Here is a 20,094-nt window from a genome sequence, read left to right on the forward strand (position 1 = left end):
AGACATCGAGATCTTTGCCCTCTTCATCTCCTGCATGTGCCACGACCTGGACCACAGAGGCACCAATAACTCCTTCCAGGTGGCCTCGGTGAGCCGAGCCCAGCGCTGGGATGGGCAGGGGTGGGGGGCACGGGGACAGGGGCAGAGCTGGGGGGCCTCTTCGCCCCCATAGCTCCATCACTCCGGCTGCTCTGCCTTGCAGAAATCGGTCCTGGCCGCGCTCTACAGCTCTGAGGGTTCTGTCATGGAGGTAAGACCCCCCAGACCTCCCACTGCCTTGCTCTCTGGGGTTCTGGCTGCGTGCCAGCATCCCTGCCTGCTCCCTGCCTGCTCCCACCATCCTGGTTTCTCCCGCAGAGGCATCACTTTGCCCAAGCCATCGCCATCCTCAACAGCCAAGGCTGCAACATCTTTGACCACTTCTCCCGAAAGGTGAGCCCCCCACCTTGACGCCCCTCCCGGGCCACCCCCTGCCCATGCTGAGCCCCTGTGTCCCCTCCAGACCCCCAGCTCCCCACCCCTGGATCTCTGGGGATGCGGGAGCTGGCAGGGGCACAGAGCTGGTCACGGCAGCTGCCTTGTCCACAGGACTACCAGCGCATGCTGGACCTGATGAGGGACATCATCTTGGCCACTGACCTGGCCCACCACCTGCGCATCTTCAAGGACCTCCAGAAAATGGCAGAAGGTGAAGCTCCTGGGATTGAGATTGGGACTGGGGGGGTGGTGAGAACTCATCCCACCAAAGCTGGGAGGTGGCATGGGAGGTCCTGGCTGTCCCCAGAGTCCTCCTATGTGGAGTGGTGGGGCTGTGGAGCTCCTTCCTGAGCCCCCCACTCCAACCCCTCCCCGCTCTCTGCCCGCAGTGGGGTATGACCCCAAGAACAAGCAGCACCGCAGCCTGCTGCTCTGCCTGCTCATGACCTCCTGCGACCTCTCTGACCAGACCAAGGGCTGGAAGACCACCAGGAAGATCGCAGTGAGTGCCACACCACGGGACTGCCCCCTGAACACCACCCCACAACCCTCCCAGGTCACCTGCATGGCACCAGGGACCCACCTGCCCCTCCACGCGGGACCCTGGGGGGTGCAGCAGTCCCCCCATGCCAGGACTGTGTCCCTGCCTGATGCAGAGCTGTGGGGAAGGGTCTGGAGGGCAGGGGTTGGGGGGTCAGCCCGGGCTGCACCCCCTGCACTGACACGTTTCCCTTGCAGGAGCTGATCTACAAGGAGTTCTTCTCCCAGGGTGATCTGGTAGGTGCCACCTGGCAGGGCTGGGCTTGGCCAACGCCCTTGGCAAGCACCAGGGAGAATGGCATGTGGGGGTGGGTGGTGAGCAGAGAGGTCTTGCCCAGGAATGGGGTGGGGGAGTGCCGCTGGCACTGTTGGCTAACATCTGATGGCTCCGTGCAGGAGAAAGCCATGGGAAACAGCCCTCTGGAGATGATGGACCGAGAGAAAGCCTACATCCCTGAGCTGCAGATCAGCTTCATGGAGCACATCGCCATGCCCATCTACAAGTGAGCCCCGGGGCTGGCACTGGGGTGGGGGGGACCCCCTGCCACCCCCCACCCCTCTCAGGGTGGGACGGGGTGTCTCGCATAGGTGGGGGTTCCAAGCAGTAGGGATGGGGCTCCACCCAGCTAAGGAGGTGCAGCCCCGTGCTGATGGGGTGTACCCCCCACCCCCCAGGTTGCTGCAGGACCTGTTCCCCAAGGCAGCAGAGCTCTACGAGCGGGTGGCCAGCAACCGGGAGCAGTGGACCAAGGTCTCCCACAAATTCACCATCCGAGGCTTGCCCAGTAACAACTCCCTGGACTTTCTGGATGAGGACTATGACCCCCAGGCCCCGGACCCCCAGCTCAATGGCTGCCTGGACCCCGAGGTGGGGCAGCCCCCCGAGGCCGCGGCCGAGTGAGGGAGGCGATGGGGAGGCCACAGCCACGGCTGGGCCAGGAGCATCCCCAAGCCTCATCCCCCAAACCACGGGGGGGAGTTTTGGGGGGACATCAGTGACTCTGGACCATGACAGCAAGGGCTGTGTGCTGCCAGCACCCACTGCTGGCCCTTCCCCACCAGTGGGTGACTGTCTCCTCCCTCTGGGGCAGGTGTCCAGGTGTCCCCTCCACCTGGTGGGCCCAGGGACACTGCCTTGTTGGCTGGGAGCACCAGGGGACACTGTGGGGCTGGGGGATGGATGTGCTTTAAACTGCCTTAAGGCTGCAGGCCCTGTCCCCGTGGGGTGACGATGAGAACGAGTCCTCAGTGGAAGCAGCCCTGGAGGGGTCAGTGTCCCTGAAATGGGTGTGTGGGGGTCAGTGGGACAGAGGGGGATTGGCAGGATGGTGAGGGGCAGTGGGAAAGCCACGGAGTGGCTGCAGAGCGGAGGTGTGTGTTTCTGTGGACCGTGGATCTGGCCCATAGAAGGAGGTTGGCTCCAGCTGGAGGAGGGAAGAGGCACCTGGAGCGGGATGGCCATGGGGATACTGTGCCTGCATGCCCTGCTGGGTCCCACCCTGGAGAACCTGCTCTGGCCTCTTCCCAGTAGCTGCTGAGCATCTGTTGGCTAACATTCCCCCCTCCCTGGGACCCCTGGATCCGCTCACCCATGGAAGGACTCGTATCCCTCACCCAGCTCAGTCCCACGCAGCCACGTCCCCTGCAAGGGCTACACGTGTGCCAAGGCTGGGGGCCCTGCTTCTGCTTTGCACACACGGGGGGGGGGCTGTGCTCCGCAGGGGGTCCATCCGGTCCCATCCGTGTCCCTGCTGTGTCCCCACCGTGTCCCCACTGCGTGGCTGTTCCTGTGGTGCCCACCCAGGAGCCTCTTCACCGCAAGCAGCTTCCCTGGTGCCCAGTGCGTCGGGAGCACCCCTGGCTCGCAGTGGCTTCACAGCTCCAGCCATACTGACCCGTGTGCACGGACCCCGCCGGGCTCCCTCTGCTCCTGCTTGGCCCCGTGCACGGATGCTGTTGGTCTCCCGTGGTCACTCTGGCCGTCCATGGACCCTGATAGTCTCCCACCACTCCCCTGTCATGCTGACAGCCGTGCATGCACCCCACCCACCTCCTGTGGTTCCTCTGGCCCTGCAGACCACCCTACCTGGACCCTCATGGTCTTTCGTGGTTCCTCCTCTCCTACAGACCACCGTGCGTGGACCTTGCTGACCTTCCTGTGGTCCCTCCGGTGCCACAGCTGAACCCCTATGGACCCCCTCAGCCCCAGGGGGTCCACCAGCCCCACAGGGTCCAACTGTGTGTGACCCAGGGCTCCGTCACCCCATCCAAAGCCACCTGAAACACCCACGAGCAGGGGAACCGTGGTGAGCAGCTTGCCCTGCTGGGGGTCAGCCAAAGGGGGTGTCGGGGATGAGGGTGGGAGCTGAGCCCTGAGGGATTGAGGTGCACTGAGCCCCCAGGCTGCATCACCCAGCTCGTGGGAGCTGCATGGGTTCACCACCAGAGCAGGGGCAGGTGATGGGAGCAGCATGGTGAAATTCTGGCACTGCTGGCATCGGTCCCACGGATGCTGGTCCCACCAGGCTCAAGAGTGGACGTGGGGCCATTTGCTGTGCCATCCTCACTCCTCTGCAGCACTCCATGGCACCATCCCAGTGGTGCACAGCAGGTCCCTCCAGGATTTGGGCGACACTGAGGCCGTTCCTCTCCCGGGCTCGTCTGTAAGCAATGCCTTCATTCCCGTGTTCTTGGGATCCCTGGAGCGTGTGTCTGCAGCAGCCACGGGAGAGCCCAGCGCTGAGCTGCCCCGCGCAGACGAAGTGACCTGAGTTCCTTTTGCCTTACCTACTCGGAGATGCCTTGAGCGAGACGCTTTGCCCGAGCCCTGGTGGGACCCACCTGGTGACCGCGTCTGGCTGCTGGCCCACGGCTTTGTCCCCAAGGCCCCCTCAAGCCCTTCTCCCTTCCCCACGCCACCCGGGGGGTCCCAGAAGGCAGCAAACCCCCAAGCTGCAGGAAGAGGACAGCGGCTCCATCTCTGGCGTGGCGCTGGCACAGCTGTGGCACCAACGTGCCAGGGGGTAAAACTGCTCCCAGATGGGCCCCGCATCCCAGTGCCGACCCAGGGGTGCCTGGCGACGTGGGGGTCTCTCCATCCGATGGATGTGGGGGTGTCCTGCGCTTGGGTTCTGCATCCAGGGTACCACACCACGGGGGGTCACGCAGGGATGCCTGTTTCCCAGCTGTATCCCACTTTTCCAGCCCCCGCTGCTGGTGTGCGTAGGTGGTCGATGCTTTCCTGGCTCCCGCCCCTGTACATACCCCTCTGGATCCGGGGGAGCGCAGCCAGCCCAGCCCAGCTCACCCACGAGTGTGCCCGGGCGTGGGTGGGTGTGCAAACCTCCTCCAGCTTTTCCGTCCTTCCCTCTCGCAGCACTGGTTGTTCTGGGCTCCAGCAGAGCCTGAGGAGGAGACGGCTCTTCTCTTTCTTCCTCTCCTCCTCCCCTTTCTCCTTCTTTTTTCCTCCTCTTTCTCCTCTCCTCCTCCTCCTCCTCTTCCTTCTCTTCCAACTTCTCCACCTCCTTCACCCCCTTCTCCTCCTACTTTATTATTATTTCTCTTTTCTGGTGGGTTTTGGTTTTCCTAAATAAATTTCATACATCGACCTCCCTGTGACGGGTTGGTGGGTGGCCTCGTTGGGAACTGAGGGGCTCCAGTTGAGACTTATGCACTCCAAAATTGCCCTCGGGGGGGCGACTCAAGCTTGGGCCATGTAGTTCTGACCCCTCCTCCCCAGGAAGCTCAAGCCCCTCCCTGGATGTTCCAGTCCTGTGGAATGCTCCAATGCCCCAGGATTCACTGATCCCCCACCCTGGGTGCTCCAGCCCCCCAGCTGCTCTGGTTTCCCCACCCCCCCATGCCCTGTTCCCTCCTGGAATGTTCCAGAATCCCAGGATGCTCCAATCCACTGGGATGCTCTTTCCACCCCCATCTGCCAGCTGGGGACTCCCCATTCCTGGCCAGGAGCTGGGCCTGGGCAGGATCCAGCTTGGACTGGGACTGCAGTGGAGTCCCGGGCTGGGATGCAGGATGGGGCCTGTGCCGGGACCCCCCAGTGCCTGGGCTGGGACTGGGGCAGGATCCAGCCCTGGGCTGCTCCTCTGGCTCCAGCAGCCATCCCTGCCTGGCAGGAGACAGCCCAGTCTGCCCATCATCCTCGTATCAGGGCTGTGGTTTTCATTCCCGTCATCCTGCTAAGGAGCAATTTATTACCCGGGATCAATGCGGCGCTTTCATCCCAGCCCAGTGTGACAGTTATCCTGGGCCATGGAATCTGATGCTGGAGGAGAAGTCCCCGGAGCGTTTGGTGCTGGCACGCGCTGGCGCTGCCCAAGATGCCAAAACTGGAATGAAAACCTGCCCAAACTACCGAGTGCCCCCTCCACCCGCCCTGCTCCCGGCCGCGGTTCAAATCCCGGGATTAAATCCTTTAATCCTCCGAACTAGTCCCAGAACAGGGCCCGGGGCTCCCGGCCAGGAGCTGCCCCGCTCCAGCCTCTTGCCACTGATGGCTCCGTGACATCCCTTCGCCTTCCCGGACGCACGGGGGGTATCACGGCCCCCCTCCTGACCCTCACTCGCCTCGGGCCTGCCTTCGCTCCCTGGCTGTGTCACCACCCCGTCCCCCTTCCCGGGTGTCCCTAAGGTGGGGTGCACGTGTCCCCTGCGGGGTGCAGGTGTGCCCTGGACACCCCACCTGGGCGTCCCCAGGTGACGTCCCTCGGTCCCAGGGGTGGGAGGGGGTTCTCCAGCGGGGGTCTGGATGTGCCACCGGGATCACCTGGATGTGCCACCGGGATCACCCGGGGGCCGCTCCCCTTGGGCTGCTCTGCGGCAGGGGGCGGGCGGGAAGGGCAGGCAGCCAATGAGGAGGGAGGGGCGGGGCTGCCTGCGGGGAGGGCGGGGATCCCATTGGAGGAGGGGCGGAACGGGGGCGGGGCAGGGATATGCAAATGAGAGGGTGTGTGTGCACGTGTGTCTGTGTGTACACACGTGTGTGTGCACTTGGGGGGGTGGGTGTGAGTGTGTACACACGTGGGTGTATGCACGCGTGTGCACACGCGTGTACACGTGTGTCTGTGCACACGTCTGTGTGTGCGTGCACGTGTGTGTGTGTGTGTGCACATGGGGGTGTGTACATGTGTATGTGCACATGGGGGGGGTGTGTGTGCACATGGGGGTGTGTACATGTGTATGTGCACATGTGTGTGTGTGTGTGTGTGTGCACATGGGGGTGTGTACATGTGTATGTGCACATGGGGGGGGTGTGTGTGCACATGGGGGTGTGTACATGTGTATGTGCACATGGGGGGGTGTGTGTGTGCACATGGGGGTGTGTACATGTGTATGTGCACATGGGGGGGGTGTGTTCACCCGTGTGTGTGTTTACACATCTGTGCCTGTCTGTGCACACGTGTGTTTGTGTGTGTTTTTCAGCACGGGTGTCTGCCCATGTGTGTGTCTGTGCACACACCATCTCTGTTTACACGTGTCTCTGTATGTTCATACCTGTGTCTGTGTGTCTCCAGGCCCGTGTCTGTTCACACCGGTGTCCGTGTGTTCACACACTGTGCTCACACACATCTGTGTTCAGACATGTCCCCGTGTGGGTTCACAGACATGTCTCTATGTGTTCTCCCATGTTCACACGCATGTCTTTGTTCACACACGTGTCTGTGTCCAACTGCATCTCTGCACACGCATCTGTTCACAGCAATATCTGGGTGTATATGTGTGTCTGTGCCCCTGTGTGTGTGTCCCTGCGTGTCTGTGTGTCCCTGTGTCTGTCTGTGTCCCTGTGTCTGTGTATCCATGTGTGTGTGTGTGTGTCTGTGTGTCCCTGTGTGTGTGTGTCCCCCACGTGTATGTCCCTGTGTCTGTGTGTCCGTGTGTGTGCGTGCCTGTGTGTTCTTGTCTCTGTGTGTCCGTGTGTGTGCGTGCCTGTGTGTCCCTGTGTCTGTCTGCGTCCCTGTGTCTGTCTGTGTGTCCATGTGTGTGTGTGTGTGTGTCTGTCTCTGTGTGTGTCCCCCCCCGCGCGTGTCCCTGTGTCTGTCTGTCTGTGTGTCTGTGTCCCTGTGTCTATGTCCCCGTGTTTGTGTCTGTGTCTCTGCGTGTGTTCGTGTGTGTGCATCTGTGTCCCCTTGTGTGTGTCTGTCCATGTGTGTGTCTATGTGTCTCTGCGTGTGTCCCTCTGTGTGTGTGTCCATGTGTGTCTGTGTGTCCGTGTGTATGTTCCTGTGTGTGTCCGTGTGTGTGTGTCCGTGTGTTCCCGTGCCTGTGTGTCCCTGTGTGTCCCTGTGTGTCCCTCTGTGTGTGTGTCCATGTGTGTGTCTGTGTGTCCCTCTGTGTGCGTGTCCGTGTGTCTGTGTGTCCCTGTGTCTGTCTGCGTGTCCATGTGTGTGTCTGTGTGTCCCTCTGTGTGCGTGTCCGTGTGTTTGTGTGTCCCTGTGTCTGTGTGTCCCTGTGTCTGTCTGTGTGTCCGTGTGTGTGTCTCTGTGTCCCCGCGCAGCCCCCCCGCCGCCGTTCCCCGCCCTCTCCCCCCTCCCCGTCCGTGCCCCCCCGCCCGGGGCCGCCGCTCGGGGGCGGGCGGAGGCGGCGGCGGCGGCAGCGCCCGCACCGGAACCGGGACGGGCCGAGCCCTGCCGAGCGCCTCCGAGCGGCCCCGAGCGCCTCCGAGCGGCCCCGAGCCCTTCCGAACCGGCACGAGCGGTTCCGAGCGCCTCCGAACCGGCCCGAGCGCCGGCCTCCCGGCCCGAGCCGAGCGGTTCCGAGCGTTGCCGAGGCGGCCCGAGCGGTTCCGAGCGGGCCCGAGCAGGGCCGCACCGGGCCGCACCGGGCCCCGCGCCCGCCCCGCGCCGCTCCCGCCGCCGCCGCACAGCCAGTAATTTTCCAAGCCCGGCCGGCGCTGCCCGGCTGAGCCCGCAGGATCGGCGGGGCCATGGGAGACAAAGGCACCCGGTGAGTGAGCACCGGGACCGGCACGGAGCGGGACCTCCCGGGGGCGGCCCCGGGCGCGGCGGGGTGGGTGGGACGGGCGCTGCCCGCGGCCCCGCGGGGGCTGCCCCGGGTCCCCCCCCGCCCGTGTGCGGTGCCCCCGGGGGGCCGCGGGGACCCGGCGATGGCAGGGGGGGTTCGGGGGTGCTCGGGGGCGTCGCTGCTCCCTCCCCGTCAGATGCGGAGCCCGGAGGGATCGGGGGGGGGGGATTGGGGGGGTCTCGCCCCGGTGACCCCCGGGGGACCCGGGTGCTGGTGTCACCCCCCTGCCTGTGGCACGTGCCAGCCCCGGAGCGCGGGGACACGACGTGCGACAGCTCCGTCCCACGGGAGCGCTGCCTGGGGATGCCGAGCTCTGGGGACCCCCCCGGGCTCCAGGGACCCGCCGGGCTGCCCGGCCCGGGAAGGGGCTGTCGGGATTTCGGGGAGAGCCCGCTGACCCCTGCCGGCCCCCGCAGCTCTGACGCCCCCTCCCCGGCTGGGTCTGGCTGTTGGCCCCGCTGTGGCCGAGGGGTTGATGCTCCCGTTCCTCGCCCCAGTCCCTTTCTGTCCCCATGGCCATTAATCGGGGAGGACCAGGGATTTCAGGGTGCTTCTGCTCACCCCTCAGCACCGCTGCCCTCCCCTTGCTCACCCCCTGTGTCCCCTGGGCAGCGGGTTTAGGGAGCTGTGGTGCCGCCGCTGCCCTCGCCGTGCCCACGGCAGGAGGGAAGGATGGGGGGGTCCGGCCCTGCCGGGGCAGAACCTTCCAGAAACACTGCAGCGTTTTGGGGTGGCAGGATGGGATTTGTGGGTTCCTGTTGAATCCCCCCAGCATTTTGGGGAGGGGCTGTCCCTGCTGGACGGGCTGCCTGCGTGTTGGTGCCCCAGGCATGGGCAATACCATCTGCTTCCCCCTGGCTCAGCATCCCGAATCCTTGAGAGCCAGCAGGTTGCACCCCCGGAGCGGGCAAGTAGTCCCCCAGATCAGGGGGCTGGAGCACCCCTTGGGTTCCCCCCACCCCTGGGTGCAATCCCTGGGATGAGCTGGCTCAGCCCACAGATGTTTTCGGGTGCCGGGGGAAGGCGCTGAGCGGCATTCCCATCGGCATTCCCATCGGCAGGCATGCCAGCAGGAGGGGCAGGAGCTGATCTTCTCCCTGCCTACGCAGCGCGTACAGAGGGAGCTGGGGAGGGGAAGAATTAGGCTGACAAATCCTCCTTCGTCTCCAGTTTGGATCTCCAACCCCAAATCCACTTGGATTGGTCGGGAGGTCGAGCTGCAGGAGCTGATTTGCCATCTGACACGGCTAAAGCCCATTTCTGCTGATTCCTTCTGTGCACCCCACTTTTCCTGGGAGCCACCGAGCCCTGCAGTGGGAAGAGCTGGAGGAAGCAGCTCCCTGGAGGAAACAGCAGAGCTGGTGGCTGTTGGCACCACTGATCATCCTTCCTGGCTCTTCCCACCCAGCACCCAGCCAGGGCAGCCACTGCCCCACGTGGGATGCCTGGACGCTGGGCTTCCTGGCCGGTGGCTCGAGGGTGGTTTCCCGGTGGCTGGGAAGCTCTGTGGTGGTCCTGGTGCAGCAGAGCCCATCTTGGTTGGCACCAGGCACCCCTCGCACCCTTCCTGGCACCCCATGGTCCCATCCAGCCCCTCTGCAGTATCCCAGTGTGCCGGGGCAGCCCAGTCCCTCTGCCATCCCATTCATTCCCCCAGATAAAGCCATAGGATCTGGGAGCAGGACAGGGATCTCCACTGGGAAGATAAGAAGCCCTGGAAGGTGGCCCAGGACAGGAGACTCCTGCTTCCTGGACGTTGTTTAGAGAGCAAACTCTGGTAATAACAGCAGGATCCAGACACATCCCGGATCCCACAGCCAAGGCGTTTCCTTGCCAAGGAAGTCGGTGGAGCTCCGACCTGGGTGGGGGATGCTGCTGCTGAGCCTGGCAGGGGATAGATGGATGGATGCAGCCGGGAGGGATGGATGCAGCGGGGATGCAGGATGCAGGACTGGGCCTGTGGGATGCTTTAGCTTTGGGATGGGCTGGCACGGTGCTCCGGGCTCATCCCGGCATGGCTGGCAAGGAGCCACCGGCCGCCACCGCGGGGTTGTGCCGGAGCGTGTGATGTGGTTGCTGGCGGCTCCTTATCCCTGGAGGTCCCTTCTAACGTGGCTCTGGCTAATTAGAGCCGCCTGCCAGCCTCGTTAGCGTGAGAGCCGGTGAAAACCCCGGGTCCTCCGCCCTGGGTTCAAAGGCAATTGATGGTGTTGCCATCAGACCCCACTCCAGTGCCCAAGGGAATCAAATCCTCATAAATCTTCCCAGCCGAGATCCAGTGGACCCCACTCAATTATTGGCCACCTAATAAAGCCATCGTTAGCCCTGGCCGGGTGCCTAACGAGCTCATTAAGGGGTGGGATCCATGGCAGGGAGAGGGCAGGAGAGTGGAATCTGGCTGTGCGGCAGCGCGCCAGGGTCTCGGGGGGCACGGGGCCTGCCAGCCCGTGGCGTGGGGCCCCAAGTCCCTGATGGGCAGCGGCGGCCGCCACTTCCTGCCTCGTGTCTCCAGTGTTTCGACACCAGGAAGGGCTGGAGGGGGAGGGATGGCTTCACGCTTCCTCCTTCCCTCCCTCCGGATCCGGTGGCGGGCGAGGGTCACCCCCCTGGCAGCAAGAGGCCACCGTGTCCCCACATGCCCCTTCCCTTCTCTCACGGGTGCTTCTGGAGACACCTGGCTGCTGGGATGTGAATCTGGGGAGATCCGAGCTCCTGCACCCATGGGTGGGGCCAGGCAGGGCTGCTGCACCCACAGCGTGGGGCTCAGGCCCTGTGGGGCTCCTGCACCCGTAATAGGGAGCTGTGTGGGCATCCCGTACCCCCAGTGTGTGGTCTTGAATTCTGTGAAGCTTCTGCACCCATAATATGGGGCTTCTGCATCCCCAGTGTGGGGCTGTTTGGGGCTCTTGTGCCCACGGTGTGGGGCTGTGCAGGCCTTGAGCTGTGTGTGGCTCCTGCACCCCAGTGTGGGGCTGTGTGTGCCTCCTACATCCTCAGTGTGGGGCTGTGTGTGCCTCCTACATCCTCAGTGTGGGGCTGTGTGTGGCTCCTGCACCCCAGTGTGGGGCTGTGTGTGGCTCCTGCACCCCAGTGTGGGGCTGTGTGTGGCTCCTGCACCCCAGTGTGGGGCTGTGTGTGGCTCCTGCACCCCAGTGTGGGGCTGTGCAGGTCTCAGGTTCCTGGCTGGCGTGGGGCAGTGCCAGGCAGGGTGGTGAGGCTCAGCTTCCCGCAGCGCCCGCCATCGATCTGCTCTCACCAGATTCATTAGTGGCTCTGTCGGTGTCCCGAGGGCTGGGAAGGAGGTCCCGGGGGGCTGGAAGGCACACCCGCTGAGCCTCCAGCCTTGGACGCCTTTTCCAGGGCTTCCTGGCACAGCTGGGGTTGGGATCCAGCGTGCTGGATGCTCCCTGGGGTCTCCCCTGCGTCTGGGCTGCTGGGGAGGTGTGGGGTGACATGGGGGTGACAGGCTGGCAGGGGATGTTCCCCATCCTGCTTCTCTGTACCGTGTTTATGGCCCAGGAAAACCCCGCTGTGGGTTGCTCTGGCTCTCAGGAGGATGCATCCATCGCCCCTCCATCCCCGGCTCTGGAGGCTGGGTGCTCTGATCTCTCAAGGCCTTCAAACCCAATTGTGGGGTGCTCATGCCCTTCTGTGGCAAGTTGGGCCCTTTATCCCCCCAATTTTTTAACTGGAGCAGCATTCCCATGAATTCCATCTTTCCTCTCACCGGTGCAGGGTCCCACCCTCACCGCGGTGCTCATAAACCCTCATGGCAAACATCCCACTGTGGAAGTGCTGGGAAAAGTCAACCCCCACCACTCTGCAAGGAAAAGCCGCCTGGGAAGGGCCGGTGGGATGCTCCTGACATTCCCAGTGGCTTGGCTCGGCCAGCAGGGTGTCCCAATGTTTTATGTGCCTGGCAGTGTTCCTGAGGCTCGTCTGGGGGTGAGGGAATAAGGGGCCTGGGGGACCCAAAACCACACGCTCACTTATCTGGGCTGGATCCTGCTTCCTGGGCAGAGCTGGGCCAGGCCACGCTGGGCTCCACAGCTCTCGAGGGGGTGGGATGTGGGGACGTGGGGATACAGGGATGTGGGAACGCAGGGACACACATGTGCAGGGATATGGGGATGCTGGGATGTGGAGAGGCAGGGACGCAGGGAAGCAGGGACACAGGATTTCAGGAATATGGGGATGAGGGGCGTGCCCACACATCTCCTGGTGCATCCCAGCCCATTGCCAGGGTGATGGTCAGGTGGTCACCCCGGAGTGGCACCCTCTGGGCCAGCTGTGGGCAGTGGGATGGCCGAGGGCCCGTCACCCCGGAGCAGCCCCGGGCGTTTTGGCAGAGCCGAGCAGCTGCCCTGGGAAATTGTTTTTTCCAGCCTGAACCACCACTGCTAATCTTCCCGGATGGTTTTAATGGAATTTAAAGGCGAGGAGGGATTATCCGAGGAGAACCCATTATGGGTGGCTTCGTGCCAGGGCAGGCTCTGAAATCCAGCAGCGCCGGGCGAGGGAGCCCTGCCTGCCCCTGCCCGCTCCCTGCCTGCAGCAGGCAGGCTGGGAATGCTCTGGCATTCCCGCCGGTGGCATGTTGGACCCACGTCCTTCTCCCGTGTCTCTGTGGGATCTTGCAGAGGGAATTTGGGGGGTGTCTGGGGGCTGCTCCCATAGGATGGAGGATGAGGGTGCCCCCTCCAGCGCTAACCCCCCTTTGCTGTTTTGCAGGGTGTTTAAGAAAGCCAGTCCCAACGGGAAGGTAAGGGGCACACGGCAGGGCAGCCATGGGGGCACAGGCATGGCTGGGAGTGGGGACAGGGCCCTGCACCCCAGAGCTGCCCTGCCGTGGCAGCGGGAAGGGAGACTGAGGCACAGTGGGGTTCGGGGGGGGCTTGTCCCAGGTCGGGGTTGAGGAGGTGGGTTTTGGGGTGCTGGGGTGCAGGCAACCCTGCTTGTGGGGTTTTGGGTCTGGCAGCTGGGGCTGATGGCACCAGCCTGGCAGCTGCCTGCCCTGTGCCTCAGCTTCCCCATCAGGAGAAAGGTGGGAAGGTGGCACCTGGGGACTCATCTCTGTCCCACAGGGAGGGACAAGCCCTTAGGGTACCACCCAAGTGTCCCCAGATACAAAGTTTCTCCAGCTCTGGGGACAGCTGGAGGGGTTCCAGGCTTTGCCTGGGATGGAGGGGAGTTGGCTTCTGGGTGCCAAAGGGACGGGGTGACACATGGGGATCGTGGGGAACACAGACCTCAGTGGGTGGTTGACTACATGGGGGGACCCTGGGGGCTGCTCTAGACACCTCTGACCCCCTGTCCCCCCCACAGCTCACTGTCTACCTGGGGAAGAGGGATTTTGTGGATCACATCGACGTGGTGGACCCCGTGGGTATGTGGGGGCAGGAGGGGGGGGCTCAGCTGGGGGAAGACACACATGCTGGGGTGGGGCTGGGCCTGTCTGGGAGGAAGGATTTTGGGGAGCAGAAAACAGCTGGTTTGGGATAATATTCATGTCCCCCTGTGGCTTTGCACGTGCCCTGGGTGTGGTGGGTGCCGACTGTCCCCCTGCTGCCAGCGTGTCCCTCCCCAGCCCCAGCTGGCAGCTTGGAGGTGATGCCTCTCTGTGTAAAGGAGGGGCAAGTCCCCCCTTAACCCTGCTGGTGTCCCCCCAAACCTTGCCTATACATCCCCCCCTAACCCTACCAGCGTGTCCCCTGACCCTGACAGTGTGTGTGTCCCCTCCCAGCAGCGTCCCCTGACCCTGCCATCATGTCCCCTAACCCTGCCATGGTATTCCCTGGCCCTGCCAGTGTGTCCCCGCGTCCCGGTGATGTGTCTCTGACCCGGCTGTTCCCTTGCAGATGGAGTGGTGCTCGTGGATCCCGAATACCTGAAGGAGAGAAAAGGTAACAGCTCCCCTCAGGATCGCTGGGGCCACAGAGGTCGTGCTGCCACAGGGGGTGGCTGGTGTCCTCACGTAGTCCTACCCAGGCACTGGCATCTCTGGGCTCTTGGGTGACATCTCCCAGCCCCGTGTCCCCACGGAGGGTGCCCTGTCCTGTGGAGGATGGGAGTGCTGTGGTGGGCACCCCAAGGCACAGGTGGCTGCTGCATCCCCGTGTCCCCACCACGGCACGTCCTCAGGCCACCACTGCTTCCTGGCGCCGGTGGGACCGGCACGAGCCCCCGCGGATCTCCCCGCGGTGCCCCCCTGGCACACGGATCTCCCCAGGCACCCCCTGCCCTTGTCGCCCTGGCAGTGTTCGTGACGCTGACCTGCGCGTTCCGCTATGGCCGCGAGGACCTGGACGTGCTGGGGCTGACCTTCCGCAAGGACCTGTTCGTGGCCAACTCCCAGGCCTTCCCGCCCGTGCCCGAGGAGAAGAAGCCCCTGACGCGGCTGCAGGAGCGGCTCATCAAGAAGCTGGGCGAGCACGCCTACCCCTTCACCTTCGAGGTGGGGGCAGGGGCAGCGCCCTGGGGCTGGAGGGGACCGTGACCCCTGCCCCAGGGCATTTCCTGCCTTCCAGCAGCCCCCCAAAAGCTCCTCACCCCTCTTTCCCCTCCAGATCCCCCCCAACCTGCCTTGCTCCGTCACTCTGCAGCCGGGCCCGGAGGACACGGGGAAGGTAAGGTCCCCAATGTTCCCGTGCCACGGGGCTGTGGTGGGTGGCTTCTGCTGGGGTCACCTCTTGGGGAGGTGCAAAGGAGTTTCCCTGCCTCCTTCTCCCCCCTTCCTGGTTTCCAGGCCTGTGGGGTGGACTACGAGGTCAAAGCGTTCTGTGCTGAGAACCTGGAAGAGAAGATCCACAAGAGGTGAGTGGAGAGGATCTGTCCAGCCCGGATGGGAGCGGCATCCCAGGGGTGCTGGCAGCAGGAAGGGGGCACCCTGCTTTGTTACCCACCTTGGGAGGGATGGGGCTGGGATGGAGGTGTCCTCCAGGATGCACCCGCTCTCCAGGGTAGTGCTGGGTCAGAGATGATCCTGGGGCTGGGATGGAGACACTGTGCAAGGAGCCCAGTGGTTGCTGTGGGCAGCCTGGCCCGGCCATGGGGCTGCCCCCTTGCAGCCCTGGCGGGCACCCATCTGAGGCCTCCCACAGCATCCTTTTGACACAGCAGACCAGAAGAAAAGAGGGATTTCACCCAAAATGGGCCAAGAAAGGGTGGTCTGCGAGCGCCTGGGTTCTCCTGTGGCTGTGTCCTGCAGGAACTCGGTGCGCCTGGTGATCCGGAAGGTCCAGTATGCGCCGGAGCGGCCCGGCCCCCAGCCCATGGCAGAGACCACCCGGCAGTTCCTCATGTCAGACAAACCGCTGCACCTCGAGGCCTCCCTGGATAAGGAGGTGGGCGAGGGCTGCGGAGGGGACGCTGGTGGGGTGGCCCTGGGGACCTCACCTTCCCCCTGCTCTGCTGCCCTGCAGATCTACTACCACGGAGAGCCCATCAGCGTCAACGTCCACGTCACCAACAACACCAACAAGACCGTGAAGAAGATCAAGATCTCAGGTGAGGAGCAGGGCCATTCCCCCCCCAGTGGTGTCCCTGTCCCCATCCCTGTCCTGACTCCCATCTCTGTGTCTCGCCCCAGTGCGCCAGTACGCCGACATCTGCCTCTTCAACACTGCCCAGTACAAGTGCCCGGTGGCTGTGGAGGATGCTGAGTGAGTGACGGCTCCTTGGGGACGTGAGGGGCCCCGGAGACCTCAGGGGACCCTTGGGGGAGCCTTGGAGATCTCCTGTCCTAGTGCAGCCCCGGTGGGACATTGCACTCAGCAAGCAGGAACTGATGGGAGGAACAGGGAGATGGAGACCTTCCTTCTGGTGGCATCCTGGGGACATGACCCTCTGCATCCCCCAGGAAGGAGATGTTCACCAGGCTGGGGCAGGGATGGAAATGTGTGGAGAAGTTAACCAAGCTGGGATGGAGGTGTCCAGGGTGGGGCTGTGGGGGCTGAGGGCAGCTGGGGCTCTGGCTGATGGTGGCTGTCATCTCCAGCGATATGGTGGCCCCGAGCTCGACCTTCTGCAAAGTCTACACCCTGACCCCCTTCCTCGCCAACAACCGGGAGAAGCGGGGGCTGGCGCTGGATGGGAAGCTCAAGCACGAGGACACCAACCTGGCCTCCAGCACGCTGTGAGCCCCTCCACCCCCCAGGGCTCCTGTCCCCCTGGCAGCACGGGGGCAGGACCTGGCCCTGGTGGGCATCCAGCCCCTGTTCCAGGGGTGATGCTTGGGGTGGAGGAGACCCCGTGGGGGGACCTTCAGGATGACGGGGGGCCGGTCCCCATCGCTGTTCCCTCGCTGATGCCACCTTCCCCTTCCTCCAGGTTAAGAGATGGAGCCAACAAGGAGATCCTGGGCATCATCGTCTCCTACAAGGTGAAGGTGAAGCTGGTGGTGTCACGAGGAGGGTGAGTGCCACACCTGCTCCCTTCCCTTGCTCTCCTTGGGGCTGGTCTGTGCTGCAGGTGGGGCCCATCACCCCTTAGAGCTCCCTCGGGACTCAGCAGCACACGGGGGGACACAAAAGGTGGGGGAGGCCGCGTGTCCTTGGGGGGATGGTGACTAATGTGTTGTCTCCTTTGACCCACGCCAGCCTGCTGGGAGACCTCGCCTCCAGGTAACACCCTGCTCCCCTCAACACCCCACTGTCCCTGCTGCAGTCCCCCAGTGGCACCCCCAGCCCCTCAGGGTGCTGCCAGCCTGGCCCCATGCTTGTCCTTGGGGTGCCACTGCGCTGGGGACACTGTCTCACCCCAAGCCAAAGCCTGGCAGAGGTGGGTCGGGGTGGTGGGGCTGGGGATGCTGGCAGTGTTTGGACCCTGCATCCCCCTCCCCAGACCAGAGAGAGAGGCAGTGGGTGCTGCTGGGGACTGTCACCAGAGCATGGAGGTGGCTCCTTGGGGCTGAGCACCTCTGGATGTGGGGAGGAGAGTCTCTGGAGCTTTCCAGGACTCCATCCTCATGTTGCTCCCCGACCATGGGGTCCTGCAGAGACCACGGGGCCTGCTCGCCCTCCCAGGGGGACACTTTTCTGCCTGAGCCTTGTCCTACCCTGTCCCTGGAGCAGCTCGGGCTGTCCCACCCTGCCACCCCTGTGCCTGCTGAGCACTGGGAAACTCGGTGCACCTCCTGCCATTCCCATGGCACTGCCAGCCACAGCCTAAACCCAAGGGATTTGGATCCTTTAAGCTGCTAAAAGGCAGATTTCTGCCATGCTGCTCTCCCTCCTCGTGCCCCCCTACATCCCGGGGGGGCTGTGCTGATCCCCCCTGGGGTCAAGCTCAGCCAAGAGGCACGAGAGCTGCCGAGCGGCTCTGCGGGGGATAACGCAGGGTTTTAGCAGCTTTGTGGGCTCTGCAGCGGCTGAAATGGCGGGTGCTGCTCTGCCCTTGCCCCCCACCCCCAGATCTGTCCCACCCTGCCTGCAGAGTGCAGGCAGGCCCGTGCTTTACCCCAGTGTCTCTTGCAGCGACGTGGCGGTGGAGCTGCCCTTCACGCTGATGCATCCCAAACCCCGGGAGGAGCCGGCACACCGGGACAGTGAGTGCCCTGGGGGACGGGGGCAGCATCCCTGGGGGCAGGTGGGGGCACAGGGGGCCTCTGAGGGTGTGAGGAGGGCGATTTTTGGCTCCTGTTGAGCCTGTGGTGACCTGTTCACTGGGTCCCAGGGTTACAACCATGGGGGTGCCCCCATCACCCTGGTGCAGCCAAACCCTGGGGGGGTTGCACCCACCCAGTGGGACAGTGGTGATGACCCTAGGGGGGGTGTGTGGGATGGCGGTGACCACCCCGTGACTGTGCCATCCCTCTTTTCAGTTCCAGAGAACGAAGCACCCATAGATACAAATCTGATAGAGCTCGATACAAAGTAAGAGACTAAAATACCCCCGTGCCCCGAGTTCCCATGTTCTATGTGGGAATACCGGACGTTGGCAGTGGTTGCATGGCACCCCCTAACCCGCTAATGCCCGCCGTGCCATGGCATCAGCACGTGTGACTAACCTCCCTGCACGTCACCTGTAATGCATGACACACGCCATCCCCCTCTCTCTTCTCTCCTCCCTCGCCCTTCCCTGCATGGCTTTCCAAAAAACAGGAGAAACCGCAGTAAGAGCCCGCCGGGGTCGTGTGTGGGGATGGGAGGGGATTGTCCCCATGGTGTCCCCTGGGGCTGGTGGTGTGTTTGGGAGGTTCTGGGGTGCTTCACCCACCCAGCTCCTCCCTGCAGGGCTGTGGTCCCTCTGGAGTGGGGCAAACGCTGCCGATGGCCCTGGTGATGCTGCACCTGCCGCTCTGGGGCCCTGCATCCTTCCCGGGGGGGCTTGGGGGCTTTTTTTGTGTGCGCTGCCCAACAATTAACAGAGCTTTGAGAACTACGGCTGTTTGCTGAAGGCCGGGGGGGCTCAGGAGCCCCCTGGGCTGCTGGCACACCGTGGGGGTGCGGGCTGAGCTGTGCAGGGCGGGAGGGGGACTCCCTCGCACCCACCTTCCCCCGTCACGCCCCGTGCCCGTGTCCCCCCAGTGACGACGACATCGTGTTCGAGGACTTCGCCCGCCAGCGACTCAAAGGCATGAAGGACGACAAGGAGGACGAGGAGGAGCGGACAAACTCCCCGCAGCTCAACGACAGATAAGCGAGCTCCCCCCCGCTCGCCGCCCCGCCGCAGGGACACCCCTACATTAGGCTGCTTCTCTTTTCTATAATTAATTAATTAATTTTGTTTTCTACCTGTACCGGGAGCCCGATGGCCACAGGACCTATAACCGTCCAGCTGTGCCGTGTTGTCACTCTTCATCCAGCTGCCAGAGCTGCTGTTTCCCGTGCAGGGCACGGCTGGGGGGTGCTGGAGGCAGGGGGGCTCGCTCTGACCCCGTCCCCGTCCAGCCCCCTGCCACTTCCCATCCCAGAGCCCTTTCCTATGAGCTGCCTCTTTTATGTGTTTTATATAAGCCCAGTCTCAACACCAGTTTGCTATGGGGAGGGGGGGTTGCAGCAGAACAGGGGGGGTGTCTTTTTTGGGCAGCCTTCTCATGGGAAAGGGCACCTGTGCACCTCGGTGTCCCCTCCTCTCCCCCACGGCCAGTCCCCCCTGTCCGGCCCTGCTGCATGTGATCCCTCCCTGGGATGCACGAGCCTGGCTTTGACTATGGCCCCTGCCCCAGCTGCTCCAAACCAAGCGGGTGGGCAGCACCCCCTGCTCTTCCCCCAAGCCCCCGAAGCGGCCGAGCCCAGGGGTCCTCCCGGCTGCACCCCTTTCCACAGCGGAGCTGCCAGGGCTGGGTCTCCAATGCCTCTTCACAGCCACGGCAGGGTCGTGGTGAAACAGCCTTGTCCCCAGCAGGGTGACACCAGGGATGCTTTGCTCCTCCTGAGCTGCAAAGCCCCCCGGGTTGATGTTTTCCTCTCCCTGCATGGGGTCCAGCACCCATTTGGGGTAGGGGAGAAGGGGAGCAGGGTGTTTGCCACCCTAATCAGTATTTCAACAGATTCTTGTGCCTCACAGGTTGGTGGTGTCTGGACCTCCCCCCAAAGGGTCTCAGGTCTCCCACCACCCTCTGAGAGGCCATTCCCAGTATTTATTGTGCTGTTGCAATCAGCGCTGTCATCTGAGAGCATTCTGGGGGATAGCTCCATCCCCCCCTCCCAGTCTGTGGGGTGCTGAGCTGAGCCCCCACCCCCCACCCGTTATTTTTGGGTAAAGCTGAGGGGCAGCGTGGTACTTCTTTTTGTAAAGTGGTTCCTTTGTACTGATCATTGATACTGGCTGCTTTGGTTTCTTCACCCTGTCTGTGATGTTTCTGTGTTCTGTCGAATAAATTATTCTAGTTTATTAAACTCAGAAAAAAAAAAAAAAAGAAAAAATGATAAAATAGTCCCGGCCTGAACACTTCTGTTGGCTCAGGACAGGGGAGCTGGCACAGGCAGAAAGTCCCACAGTCATGGAATGGTTTGGGTTGAGAAGGACCTTAAAGCTCCCTTCACCACGCTGATGCTGTGGGGACAGAGAGACCGTCCTTAAGTTGGTCCATCTTGG

At 63.3% G+C, this 20,094-nt stretch overlaps 2 protein-coding genes across 5 annotated transcripts in view; both read left to right on the forward strand.

The window, feature by feature from the left end:
• The window catches only part of PDE2A (phosphodiesterase 2A), a 39,740-nt gene extending 35,116 nt beyond the window's left edge, over positions 1-4,624 (forward strand). For all 3 annotated transcript variants that reach the window (XM_064642638.1, XM_064642647.1, XM_064642631.1), the window contains 8 exons: positions 1-88; positions 203-250; positions 358-432; positions 589-688; positions 867-979; positions 1,216-1,254; positions 1,414-1,520; positions 1,693-4,624. In XM_064642638.1, coding sequence (XP_064498708.1) covers positions 1-88; positions 203-250; positions 358-432; positions 589-688; positions 867-979; positions 1,216-1,254; positions 1,414-1,520; positions 1,693-1,918 — 796 coding nt within the window. In that variant the 3' untranslated portion in view covers positions 1,919-4,624. The remainder of the gene's footprint in view (positions 89-202; positions 251-357; positions 433-588; positions 689-866; positions 980-1,215; positions 1,255-1,413; positions 1,521-1,692) is intronic.
• A 3,195-nt stretch (positions 4,625-7,819) lies between these two features.
• Positions 7,820-19,895, forward strand: ARRB1 (arrestin beta 1). Of its 2 annotated transcripts, XM_064642764.1 has the most exons (16): positions 7,820-7,977; positions 12,787-12,817; positions 13,381-13,441; positions 13,914-13,958; positions 14,313-14,509; positions 14,622-14,681; positions 14,801-14,868; positions 15,263-15,398; positions 15,477-15,561; positions 15,644-15,716; positions 16,052-16,189; positions 16,384-16,467; positions 16,653-16,676; positions 17,529-17,599; positions 17,876-17,927; positions 18,582-19,895. In XM_064642764.1, the coding sequence occupies exons 1-16, from the start codon at positions 7,958-7,960 to the stop codon at positions 18,691-18,693; spliced, it is 1,257 nt and encodes a 418-aa protein (XP_064498834.1). In that variant the 5' UTR covers positions 7,820-7,957; the 3' UTR covers positions 18,694-19,895. The 2 variants fall into 2 exon arrangements, with proteins under 2 accessions (XP_064498834.1, XP_064498839.1); XM_064642769.1 differs by lacking the exon at positions 16,653-16,676.
• Positions 19,896-20,094: the final 199 nt, after the last annotated feature.

The sequence above is a fragment of the Pseudopipra pipra genome, chromosome 2 (genome assembly GCF_036250125.1).
Source record: "Pseudopipra pipra isolate bDixPip1 chromosome 2, bDixPip1.hap1, whole genome shotgun sequence".
Classification (NCBI taxonomy): Eukaryota; Metazoa; Chordata; class Aves; order Passeriformes; family Pipridae; genus Pseudopipra; species Pseudopipra pipra.